Source organism: Sinocyclocheilus anshuiensis, unplaced genomic scaffold (genome assembly GCF_001515605.1).
Source record: "Sinocyclocheilus anshuiensis isolate Anshui unplaced genomic scaffold, SAMN03320099.WGS_v1.1 scaffold348, whole genome shotgun sequence".
NCBI lineage: Eukaryota > Metazoa > Chordata > Actinopteri > Cypriniformes > Cyprinidae > Sinocyclocheilus > Sinocyclocheilus anshuiensis.
The window spans coordinates 1,312,079-1,325,417 of record NW_015555762.1 but is presented as its reverse complement, the minus strand read 5'-3'; the positions used below and the strand labels follow the sequence as shown (position 1 = coordinate 1,325,417).

The 13,339-nt window shown below is 35.5% G+C and overlaps 2 protein-coding genes and 1 long non-coding RNA gene across 4 annotated transcripts in view; all 3 read right to left on the bottom strand.

The window, feature by feature from the left end:
• Positions 1 to 3,102: 3,102 nt before the first annotated feature.
• On the bottom strand, positions 3,103 to 7,364 carry LOC107673992 (protein FAM134A-like). Its single transcript, XM_016467844.1, has 6 exons — positions 7,353 to 7,364; positions 6,939 to 7,023; positions 5,790 to 5,927; positions 5,180 to 5,268; positions 4,623 to 4,758; positions 3,103 to 4,088 (listed from the first exon to the last, which is right to left on the bottom strand). The coding sequence occupies exons 1-6, from the start codon at positions 7,362 to 7,364 to the stop codon at positions 3,340 to 3,342; spliced, it is 1,209 nt and encodes a 402-aa protein (XP_016323330.1). The 3' UTR covers positions 3,103 to 3,339.
• A 2,691-nt stretch (positions 7,365 to 10,055) lies between these two features.
• On the bottom strand, positions 10,056 to 11,563 carry LOC107673999 (uncharacterized). The gene is made up of 2 exons (XR_001632464.1): positions 11,397 to 11,563; positions 10,056 to 10,716 (listed from the first exon to the last, which is right to left on the bottom strand). It is a non-coding gene; the product is annotated as an uncharacterized LOC107673999 (long non-coding RNA).
• Positions 11,564 to 11,682: 119 nt separating this feature from the next.
• The window catches only part of LOC107673997 (5'-AMP-activated protein kinase subunit gamma-1-like), a 6,610-nt gene continuing 4,953 nt past the window's right edge, over positions 11,683 to 13,339 (bottom strand). For both annotated transcript variants that reach the window (XM_016467848.1, XM_016467849.1), the window contains exons 8-12: positions 13,143 to 13,269; positions 12,882 to 13,047; positions 12,770 to 12,807; positions 12,500 to 12,646; positions 11,683 to 12,001 (exon numbers count right to left, since the gene is read on the bottom strand). In XM_016467848.1, coding sequence (XP_016323334.1) covers positions 11,885 to 12,001; positions 12,500 to 12,646; positions 12,770 to 12,807; positions 12,882 to 13,047; positions 13,143 to 13,269 — 595 coding nt within the window. In that variant the 3' untranslated portion in view covers positions 11,683 to 11,884. The remainder of the gene's footprint in view (positions 12,002 to 12,499; positions 12,647 to 12,769; positions 12,808 to 12,881; positions 13,048 to 13,142; positions 13,270 to 13,339) is intronic.

The following is a 13,339-nucleotide window of genomic DNA, read 5'->3' as shown; positions in this document are numbered from 1 at the left end:
TTACACCAAATACACAAAATAATGTTCTTTTTAGCAGCATCATATGACCCCTTTAAAGGAATAGTTCACCCAAAAGTTAAAGTTTGCTGAAAATGTACTCCCCCTCAGGCCATCCAAGATGTTGATTAGTTTGTTTATTCATGGGAGCAGATTTGGAGAAATGTAGCATTTTACACCACTTGCTCACCAATGGATGCTCTGCAGTGAATGGGTGCCGTCAGAATGAGAGTCCAAACAGCTGATAAAAACATCACAATAATCCAGTCCATCAGTTAATGTCTTGTGAAGTGAAAAGCTGTGTTTGTAAGAAAAAAAAAGTCCATCAGCTGTTCTAACTTTAAACCGTTGCTTTTTTGTCGCAAAAAATCCATTAACGCCTCCTCCAGTGAAAAAGTCCATCCTCTGTTGTCCTCTCACATCAAAACGGTTTTGGACTTTTGGACTTGATCTGTGCATATTTCTCTCCTGATTCACACAAGATAATTTTTTTCACTAGAGGATGCAATATTGATAAACGACTCATATTTTAGCTGGAAAAACAGTTTGAAGTAAAAAATGGATGGATTTATTACAAACGCACAGCTTTTCACTTCAGTAGGCGTTAATTGATGGACTTTATTAGATGTGTGAATTATTGTGATGTTTTTATCAGCTGTTTGGACTCTCATTCTGACGGCACCCATTCACTGCAGAGGATCCACTGGTGAGCAAATGATGTAAATTCCCCAGATCTGTTCTGATTTGGTTCTGAAACAAACTCATCTACATCTTGAGATGGCCTGAGGGTGAACTACTCCTTTAAACCAAGAGTTTAATCCCCCTATAGTTCACAATTTGCAAATCAGTTCAATTCAGTGAAAACAATCCCTGTTTAAATGAACACAAAGCATTTGAAGTAGAAAACCAGCTTATGGGTGTATATTAGAGATACATGGAGGTGCAAGTCAGAGTAACAAAATGACATTCAACAATACATTTTGAAGTTAAATGCTCTAAGTGCTTTTTTATAGATCATAAGCAGTAACAGCATGAGCAAAACACAATCACTATTACACAAAGATAACCTCTCTGTAAATATCTGAAAACACAAATCTCAGATGTGTCAGTTTGTGGGTATCTACAGGAGAAGGGGCAAAACGCAAAGCAAAAACACAGAGTCCTAACCAAACAACTGAGATGCGACAAGCAGTTTGTTTTTCCACACTGAAATTAAAAATACAATCACAGCAACGCAGAACATATTTGCAACTATGTAGCGCAGGATTTTAGACCAATCAGATTTTACAGTGGGTGGGGCTAAACAAAATTCGAATTAAAATGGAATTTTTTTCACACATTATGACTGGTTAGGACACAGTGTAAGAATAACGTTTGAATTTAAAGGAATGTCAACCTGCCTCCAATCAATCAACAGATCTGTAAAACGTCCCATGTTACAGGCCTTCAAATATATACATTGTTTTTACATACACATTTCCAGTTTAAAAGATATTTCCCTTTAGTATGATTAATAATTGAAAAATATTGGATCATAAAATCTTATATTCTTTCAGTGTCACACAAGAAGTCACTGAGATCTGACACTGACATGAAGAGAAATGAATAATCAAATTATTTTAAAATAATCCCAAATATGCTGTTAGTTTCATGTTGTCAATTCTAGAAATACCTTGATGACTTATTACGAACATCTTACAAAGATACATACAAATAAGGCTCAATCATTCGCTTAGGATTCCCCTTATAAATGTTAATTTCAATTAAAAAAGGGAAAGTAATTCAGTCAAGCCCATGCACGAAATCTACCCAAACTTCATTGTAAATTGTTTTTCAGGCAATCTGTGAGCTCTTGATGTGATTTGTACAATGAAACTTACATTATCGTTCAAGAGTTTAGAGTCTGTAAGATTTTTTACGTTTTTTTAAGTCCTTTATACTCTCCCAGGCTATTTATTTGATCAAATTATTTGATGTTTTCTATTTTAATATATTTTCAAATGTAATTTATTCCTGTGATGCAAAGCTTAATTTACAGCATCATTACTCCAGTCTAGTGTCACATGATCCTTCAGAAATCATTCTAATATGCTGATTTGCTGCTCAAGAAACATTTATTATTATTTTTAATGTTGAAACAGTTTGTGCTGCTTCATATTTTGTGGAAATAGTGATATTTTTTCACAATTCTTTGACTAGAAAGTTCAAAAGGACAGCATTTATTTAAAAAGAGAAAACTTTGTCACTTTTATTCTTTCTGCATAAAAGTATTCATTCCTATAAAAACAATAAATCTTACTGACCCCAAATTCTTGAACAGCAGTATATTTGGCATGGTTATGAAAATCCAGAAGTCCTGCAAATGTGCACACAAACAATACTTCAAAAGTGCAGCCAATTATAATATATTGAGCTTGAATAGGAGTTAAACTTTTACACGAACACAGGGGGGAAACATCAAGCACTAACAATGCGGAACGTTTCTGAGAGCTAACGTGTGCTACGCTGCATTCACAATCACCTTTGTGCGACAAAAGTACTTTACAGATTACATCCTCAAAAATCAGTAAATGGCACAATCCAATATTGATTTCTCGAAACGATTTTCAGCATTTGATTCGCAATTGCACCGCAACGTGCTAAACTTTTTTAACTTCTGTCTCCCAGAATATAAATCTTGCAGCTTTATTATTTATTTGAGACGTATTTAATAGTAAACTATTCTTCACTCTAACCAGTTTTAATAAATAAAGCCATCCACTTCATTGCAATATATTAGTTAAGCTATGATTATGAAAAGAAATCTTTAACATAACCAACTTTTCATTGAGAATTTGCAGTCATATCCTGCCCATCCTCTTTCCACACAAAACCTCCCAGCCCTATAAGCAAATAAAACTCAGCCCACATGGCTTCTTCCCATGACCCGATGCATTAAACCTTATGACAACGGTCAGCGTGGGATTGATAAACCAGAGGGCTCTTGTGTCGCAGACATGTGGTCTTTGTCGAAATATACATACAGTAAATGATTAAAACTAAGTCGATTTTAAACTGCTTTTGTAATCTGAGTGGCTGGATTTGAGGCTGAAGGCCATTTGGATCTGTCAAAAAAAAAAGAAAAAAATTATAATCGCTTTTAGGATTTGCGTCAAACGTTTTACGTTTTGGACATTCACCTGCTCAGGAAACAAAAGCCCACCAACAATCACAGTGATCTCACTCCCGAAAACAACAAAATAAAGGCATAGCTGACCGCAAAATTCCCTTTCACGAATCGTTTGTCAGTATATGGTATCTACAAGGACTATAAATAAAATAAACAGTTTAGATGACACGAAGCTAGGAATCCTGCTGGTCTGCGTGCTGCTGACTGCTTGGGGGCGTGTCTGTGGAAGCCCCGCCCGCTTCCTGTCCATCAACACCAAGGCCCAACCCCTCATCCATTTGTTCCAGTTCGCTTTGGTCCAGAAGCTCAAAGTCCTCTTCCTCGGTGGGTACGAGCGTGACATCCGGTTGCTCTTCGGTGCTTGCTTCGGTGACGTCGACGTCCTCTTCTTCTGCGCTGGCTTCCTGGGTGGAAGGCGACTCGAGGGGCATTTCCATCGGGCAAGGAGGTGTTTCGGTGGGAAGAAATGAAGCCATTGACAAGCCCTCGCTGGCCTCGGTAGACCGCAACAGGGCTGAGAGAGTGTTCTGTACTACGGTAGAGATGGCCGTGCTCACTATCTCCTCGCTGAGGGCTTCCAGGGACCGAGCGGGTCTCGAAACGCCCGCAGCCGATCCCCCTCCCTCTTTTTCAGTACCCACAATGCTTTGGTCCGCCCCCACCGCTTGTCCGTGTCCATTGAAGTGTGTGTTGACAAAGTGGAGCGGAGATGCTAAGTGCTGGATGAGGAGGCTGGCCGGAGACAGCGGCTCCTCCTGGAGCTCGGATCCAGATGCTCCTGTCTGCTCAGACCCGAGAACGCCCAGCGGGAAATGGAACAGACCCGGTTCAATAGAAGGCAGCTCGTCCACCGACGGGAACTCTGCTAGGTCTCTAGAGAACGCCTCCTCCGGTTCACTGTGCACGCTCTGCTGATCCAGGTCTGCTGATGAAAACACAGGCATTTTTGGAGTAAAAATAAAGTAGAAGGGAAAGGCTTTTTCAATGATGAAATAATCGGAGTGTCTATTTACACTAAGTACAAACAGCCCACCTTATTGGGGGATTTCTATTTCAAATAAATGCTGTTCTTCTAAACTTTCTCTCTTCATCAAAGAAGAAAAAAAATAAATAAATGAAGTAGCACAACTGTTTTCAAAATTGATAATAATCAGAAATGCTTCATGAGAAGCAAATTTTAAGACTGCTGATAAATGAGCTTTGCAGGAAAAATGAGCTCAGAGGAATTAATTTCATTTTAAAATGTATTCAAATAGAAAAGTTACTTTAAATTGTAATATTAATGTTACAGTTTTTACTGTATTTTTGATCAAATAAATGCACTTGGTAAGTTAAAATTATAGACCCCATGTAAATAATGTCTGTTGAATGTTTGTTGTCTGTGGTACTGATCCACTTCTTTTAATAAGTCTGACTAAACTACAATTTTATAAAAAAAATAATAATAATTGAGTACCTTCAGAGACGTCTGTGAGCTGTGGTGTGGTGGCTCTGGACACAGAGAATCCTCCACTCTCCAGTATAGATGCCTCCTCATCGGACAGCTCAGAGTCTGTGATGGCCATCGCCAGAGCCGTGGTCTTCACATCCACCTGATCACAGAACAAACCAATCAGTGACTGGAATTACACTACTGTTCACTAAGATTGTTTTGGAAAGAAATTAATACTTTTATTCAACAAGGATGCATTAAATTGATCAAAAGTGAAAGACATTTAAAATGTTACAAAAGAGTTATTTTTCAAATAAATGCTGTTATTTTGAATATTCTATTCATCAAAGAATCCTGGGAAAAAAAGTATCAAAAACATTAAGCTGCACAACTGCTTTCATCATTGATAATAATGATAAATGTTTCTTGAGCAGCAAATCAGCATATTAGAATGATTTCTGAAGGATCATGTGACACTGAAGACTGGAGTAATGTTTAAATATAGAATACAGCCCCTGTAAGATGGGACACATCCCTCACCACCAAACATGAGACTAACCCCCCTGTATCAGGACACTCACAGTAGGGGCGAAACACGACAGCTCCTCCTCGCTCTCGCTCTCGGTCTCTGCCCTCGGCTCATCACCATCTTCCTGCTCCTTTTTCAGCTCTGGACACACACACACACACACACACACACACACACACACACACACACTTCTCCTGAGCACAGTCTAACAGGAAGTGACACACTAACAACCTGGTTTGCAAAGTCTATAACTGTGATATCGGCAGAAAGAGCGCATAATATATTGGCACCAATATTCAACAGTTTTTATTGTTATTATTAGTTCGATATTGGATGCAGATAATATTAGGGATTATTTATTCAGGTTCAAGCAGTAAACTTGTGCCAGGTTTCTGTAAAAAAAATTTTTTTTACTTTATCTAAAATGTCTCGACACGTGATTTCACTTTAAGCATGAACATAGTGGCAAAAAATATCAGACATATCAGATTATCAGCCATTATATAATTGTCTATAAAATAAAATTACTGGTATAAAATCTGTATATATAGGATTACATTTAACACTAATGTAAAACAACAATATTGTGTTTATTTTGGGTTTTGAAAAATTGAAAAGTTAGGTTAGCAAGCTAGGACAGTCAATAAAGGCAACGCTCTCACTTCTCTTGTCGTATTTGCGGTGCTGTGTGTCTCCTTTCATGCTGTAGTCGAGTTTCATCAGTATGGGCTCCAGTCCGGTGTACATTTTCTGGATCAGCTCATGGTAAACCACCAGAGGCCACAGCAGCACACTCAGCACTAATGCAGGACAGAGAAAGACACTATTAACCTCTGCATACAGTACTATTCAAAGGTTTGGAGTCAGTAAGAGTTACTTTTTAGAAGAAATTCTACTTTTACCCAACAAGGATGCATTCAATTAATCAAAAGTGACACATAATGTTACAAAAGATGTCGATTTCAAATAAACGCTGTTCTTTTGAACTTCATATTTTTCAAAGAATCCTGGAAAATGAAATGTATCAACTATTTTAAACATTGATAACTATAAGAAATGTTTCTTGAGCAGCAAATCAGCATATTAGAGTGATTTCTGAAGGATCATGTGACACTGAAGACTGGAGTAATGATGATGAAAATTCAGCTTTGCATCACAGGAATAAATTACAGTTTAAAATATATTTATGAAGAAAACAGTTATTTTAAATTGTAATAATATTTCACAGTATTACTGTTTTTACTGTATATTTGATCCAATAAATGCATCCTTGGTGAGCATAAGAAGCTTTAATAAAACATAAAATAACTCTTATTGACACCAAAAAAAATAAATAATAATAACTACATTTAAATAAAAAACATTAAACATCTTAATAATCCTAAAGAAGCCCTTTTTTTCTTCATTCAAATTGTCTTGATTTCAAATCTTTGTGATTTTATGGTAAAATATGACCTGGATAGGTTCCCTATCTTTTTACATCAAAAGGACAACAGAAATTATACCTTTAGACACCAGTTTGAATTGTTGTAGTATTTAGTATAAATACATTTCTGTATTTAAATGTGCCTGCATTTTTTTTTAACCCAGCCAAACAGAAATGCTGGGAATATATTTTTCCTCTCTGGAGTGATATATATTTATCTCTTTATTTTGCTTCTTTAATTCATAGCAATGCGAAATACAGCCGGAGTGTTATGTAAGTGCAGAGGTGGACTTGAATAGCTGTGTGTTGTGCAATTTGAGTAGCTGGTGCAAAAGGCGAGCAGTGTGTGCAAAAAGAATATATGGAAATAAACAAGTTTGCTCACATATGATGTAGGAGATCATTATCCCGGGAATGTAATGTCCAACCATGGCCAGGATGAAACATCCTGAACACATCATGATGCAGAACTGATGAGGAGAAACAGAACGATTGATCAGTAAACACTTTCTGGACAGAAAATGTTTGGGGTCAGAAAGATATTTTTTTTAAATTAAGTCTCTTAAGCTCACCAATGCTGCATTTATTTGATCAAAAATACAACCAAAACAGTCATATTGTGAAATATTGTTACAATATAATGTTGTTTTTTTCCAGTGATGGAAAAGCTGAATTTTCATAATCATTACTCCAGTCTTCAGTGTCACATGCTCCGTCAGAAATCATTCTAATATGATGATTTGCTCAAGAAACACTTATTATTAATAATGTTGAAAACAGATGTGCGGTTTCATATTACTGTGGGAAACATGATACATTTTTTTCAGGATTCTTTGATAAATAGAAAGTTTAAAAGAACTAAATTTATATGAAATGGATCAAATCAATGTTTTCACTGTCACTTTTAATCAATAATGCATCCTTGCTGAACAAAAGTATTAATTTCATAAAAAAATTTAATTGACTAAATTTACCTTACTGACTAGAGCCCGACCGATATGGGTTTTTTGGGGCCGATACCGAAAGGCTGAAGGTGAGGTAACTCTCGGCGAGATGATGGCTGAGCTCCTCGACGCTTAACAGACGTGGCTGATCAGTCAGCGCTTCTCTGTACAGTCAGGACAGATTTCAACTCATTTCATAAGGAGACAAGCTTAGGATACAGCATAGGAAACAATTCTGAAGGTGAGCAGTGCAAACACATAAGGGAGGGGGCTGCTGTTGAGACACATACCGCTCAACGACAGACGCCTCAGGATGCCACACTGTAGAGAACACAGGAGCAAACAGTGAGCGACAGTGAATGAATGGGCCCCCGTTCAAGAAATTCTCAGGAAATATTAAAAATACAATAGGATGATCAAATTAAGCTGAAACATAAATCGATCCCTCCTTGTTTTGTGACAACAGACATGTTTCACAATAACGGTGTCTCTAATTTGAACTTTTTTATGTTTTTGAAAGAAGTCTCTTCTGGTCACCAAGGCTACATTTATTTAATGAAAAACACAATAAAAACAGTAATATTCTGAAATAAGAGTATCATTTAATCGAACTGTTTTCTACTGTACTATATTTTAAAATGTCATTTATTCCTGTGATGCAAAGCTGAATTTTCAGCAGGTTTCTTAATATCAGTAATGAAAACAGTTGTGCTGTTAATATTTTTGTGGAAAAAGTAATCTTCCAGTTTTCAGGATTATTTGATGAACAGAAAGTTCAAAAGAACAGCATATATTTGAAATAAAACTATTTTGTAGCATTATAAATATCTTTATTGACACTTTCAATTAATTTAATGTCCCTTTGCTCAATAAAAGTAATTTCTTTAAAAAAAAAAAAATAAATCTCTGTTTTTAAATTGGATGCATATAGTTGTGTACTACTAGGAATGGCTGCAATATAACAAAGAGTGAAAAATTGAAGGGGGTCTGAATACTTTCCGTACCCACTGTATATGCTATACACACACACACACAAACTGTGGAAGTTCCACAATACAGTTATTTTAGACAGTAATACTATGGTGAAATAGTTATACATATTTGCTCACACTGCGACAGCCAGCCGCACAGACGCTCCCGCAGCCGCCGCAGCTCCGGCGCATCCTCGCCGCCGCCGGGCGCGGGGAACCAGGCCTCCAGATCCGCCGAGGACACCAAGGCCCGTCTGCTCGCCATTCTCACTTGCCCAGCGTTGTTTGTGTGTGTTGGTGACGGGGTTTGGTCAGGAGAGGCTGGTCATGGATTATTAGAAAAAACAGAAACACGCCGCGGATTTTACAGGCTCTCACAGAGTCACGTGCTCAGTGTTTACTGCACCCTTGGGTGACATCTGCTGGCTGCTCCACAAACACACGCTTATGCTATTAAACTTGACATTTATTTGATTTAACCAATATTATTTATTTTTATTGACATATTTATATTAACAATTTCGTGCTGGGCAACGATTTATCGCATCCAAAATAAAAGTTTTTGTTTATATAATATGTGACCCTGGAGCACAAATCCAGCCATAAGGGTCGATTTTTTTCTAAATTGAGATTTATACATCATCTGAAAGCTGAATAAATTTGCTTTCCATAAAATAGCTTTCCATTAATGTATGGTTTGTTATAATAGGACAATATTTGGCCGAAATACAACTATTTGAAAATCTGGAATCTGAGGGTGAAAAAAAAAAAAAAAAAATCAAAATATTGAGAAAATCGCCTTTAAAGTTGTCCAAATGAAGTTCTTATCAATGCATATTACTAATCAAAAATTAAGTTTTGATATATTTACGGTAGGAAATTTACAAAATAGTTTCATGGAACATGATCTTTCCTTAAATCTGGAATCTGAGGGTGCAAAAAAATCTAAATATTGAGAAAATCATCTTTAAAGTTGTTCAAATGAAGTTCTTATCAATGCATATTACTAATCAAAAATTAAGTTTTGATATATTTACGGTAGGAAATTTACAAAATAGTTTCATGGAACATGATCTTTCCTTAATATCCTATTGATTTTTGGCATAGAAGAAAAATCTAAAATGTAATTTTTTTTTTTTTTTACATTTTTTATTCATATTAATATATTTAATATATAAACATTTTTCTTAAATATATAAATGCATGTACATATTATATAAACACACATATATTATATAAACAAAAACTTTTATTTTGGATGCGATTAATCATTGCCCAGCACTAATTAATATGTTATATTTTTTTACATTTTTTAGCAGAGAATGGATATTACTCTTACTGGGCTTCAGTTGATGTAAAGAAATAGAAATATTTATATTAAGCTCTATTTCGGTGTAACTACATTTAATAACATTAAATATAATGCAGTTTTGTTTTATTAAGATTTAAATAAAATATATGTAATTAAAGAAATAAATGAACATTTCCACAACATTCTAATTTATTGAGATGCACCTGTATATAGAATAAGCAGCTTTTTAAAAGCTTTGTACAAGGTTATTTGTTGAGCAGGCAATCAGGCAAAGAAAGAGCACAAGGAATTGTTTATTAAAACAAAACATGATAATCTGACAATACATTTCATAACATAGCACAAAAAGGCAAACTAGATGATCAATTTGATCAGAATCCAAGCCCATGTGCTCACTTCTACATGAAAACAAAATGCAAGTTTCCTTTTGTCAGTACTCATTTATCACAAACAATCTCTCGGTTAAATGAGAAATGTGTTGCTTAATATATTATACACTTTACGTAATCCAAACTGAACATATTTTACAATATGAGTGTATAATGTAAAAAAGAGCTCCTTTCCTCATTCTTGCTTGCAGTCATACTTTATCTGCTTTAAAAACCTGAAACAGGATAAGAGAATACACTTACAGAAAGTAGCATGGTATTACCATGCTTTTCTGAACTAGATAATACCATGGTATTCCTACTCTGAAGTACAGCAACAATATCAGCACAGAGGGGACAGGACAGGACAGTGGCTGTGCTCCCAAACACACTGGGGTTAAAGGTCCCTGACCCACCAGTGTATTCTCAAACATTCAAATACTCATACAACCAACAAACAGGTCACGCACATGCACAAACATGCAGGGAGAACTCTAGTCATCAGCAATTTTCTGTCATTAGCATTGCATATAAGTGTTTTCAGTTACTGCTCACTGGTTGTGAATACCTAAAAGTAGAGAGATGTATTAGGAGTGGCTGCGATTCAATAACGACTATACTGATTGCATTAATAAAGGCACATAATACTGTGGGGTAATTTACAGTACTAGTTAAATGTTTACACACACCTGGCTGAATCTATGTTTCTCATGATTGCATGCTTTATGATTAAATGCTGGAAATGTGCTTTTTAGACAAATATCAATTATTTTAGGATTTTCTGATTTTTTTTAACAATGCATAATTACAACACTTCCATTTATGTAATTTTATAGATTAACAAAAAAACAAAAACAATAATAAAAAGAAATGAATTAATAAATAAATACAACCCAGAATGAAACAAAATAATAAAATAAGCTGACGTTATAAAAAAAAAAAGACAAAACATGACAAATCTGATTAAAAATAAAATAGAATAACATTTGAAATAAAAATACAAAACAGAAAAACAAAATAAATAATAAAATAGAGTGTAAAACATCCCATGATGCACTTCTAATAAATTAAAAAAAATATATATTTTTTTTGTCACTACATAATTCCATTCCATTTCCACTTCCATTATATAGTTTGGATGATTTTACTTTTGTTCTGAGTTTGGTGTGTCCAAACTTTTGACTAGTACTATGCGCAGCAGCAGTGCATGTGTTGGCAAAGCTAGGCTGGGAAGGCAGTAAAGCCTACCTGGATACTAGTGCTGGTTAGATGAGGTAACAGGAGAAAACATCTCCTCTCAGGCTAGGAAAACAGGGCATCAATACCTGCTGGAGATAAAACTATGGCCTGCAGCAGGTCTGAGAGAGAGATTATTCCCCGAACCACATCTTCTCTGTCCACAAGCACCAGCCTATGAACCTGCACACAGAACCAAGATTAAACAGCTCAGAAATAAAACGAAAAAAATAAAAATAAAAATAAATAATAATAATTATTATTATTATTATAAATATATATATTTTTTGTCACTACATAATTCCATTCCATTTCCACTTCCATTATATAGTTTGGATGATTTTACTTTTGTTCTGAGTTTGGTGTGTCCAAACTTTTGACTAGTACTATGCGCAGCAGCAGTGCATGTGTTGGCAAAGCTAGGCTGGGAAGGCAGTAAAGCCTACCTGGATACTAGTGCTGGTTAGATGAGGTAACAGGAGAAAACATCTCCTCTCAGGCTAGGAAAACAGGGCATCAATACCTGCTGGAGATAAAACTATGGCCTGCAGCAGGTCTGAGAGAGAGATTATTCCCCGAACCACATCTTCTCTGTCCACAAGCACCAGCCTATGAACCTGCACACAGAACCAAGATTAAACAGCTCAGAAATAAAAATAAAAATAAATAATAATAATTATTATTATTATTATAATAATGACAGTTAAAAATAAAAGTAAACAAAATATAATAAATAAAATTTAAACAAAATGACATTTGTTATAAAACAAAATAACAAAACGTGACAAGTCAAAAAATCTAACGCAAAAAACAATAAAATAGAATAACATTTGCAAAAAAAAAAGACAAGACAAAAAATATTAAATGCAACTGTTTTTGTCAGTACTAATTTCTTATAAACTATCATTTAAAAAAAAAATTGACATTTTATAAATTTTCTTTTTAATATAAATATATCATGTAAAACAGAGATCCTTCATTCTTGCTTTCCATTTTTTTCCATGTTAAATACCAAACAAAACAATAAAATAAATGTAGCAAAACTACATGGAGATATGCAAAGAATCAATCATCAAGAATCAAGATCAGCCTCAGTTTAGAACACACTTCCTTACCTCAGCCTTGACGATTCTGTCAATAACAGTTTCCAAAGTCTCGTCAGGGTAACATTTAATGACTCCTTCCACATAACAGCGTCTCCTCCGCACCGCCTCCAGCATGCTCATGCTCAGGTTATTGTAGGTTTTCTGCGCTGCAAGATTCTGTCAAAAGAAACGGTGGCAGTCAACTAAAACATCACTATACAAGATACTGGTTACAAGTTCTCTCAATAAGCCAGTTCTGCCTTTAATGTCAGAAATTAAAAAAGGAGAAGAGATTCTCACAATCACGTCAAATCTGGAATACAGGGCGACCACCTTGCCTAGAAGAAAAAAAACGGAAGTTCAATATTCTGTGTTTGTCCTGTAACATGACTTATTTTGCTTGTTTAAGTACCATCGTCATCCACCACTGGGAGAGCGGAAACACGTCGCTCAACAAACACAGAAAGTGCATCGTACACAGTGGCCGTCTGTGAGACAGTCGCCACGTCTGTGAAAGTTCCTATTCCTGCATCTTTAACTTGCATCTTCAAGAAGCATGGCTTGGGCACTGAGGCTCCCTAAAGATGAAGAGGAAATATACACATTTATAAACATGCTGAACTGTAAAATCATGAGTTCAAATAAAACTAACAATTGGATTTATTCGTCTTACAAATATATGAAGGAACTTGAGGATTCTCTTATGGGTCAGTATGTGAAGGACATTTCCAGACTCTGGGTCAATGACTGGCAGCCTGTGGATTTTGTGTTTCAGTAAAGAGTAGACCGCGTCAAAGAGGCTGTGTACAGACAGAAAAAACATGACCACAAAACCAGTCATAAGGGTCAATTTTTTGAAATTGAGATTTA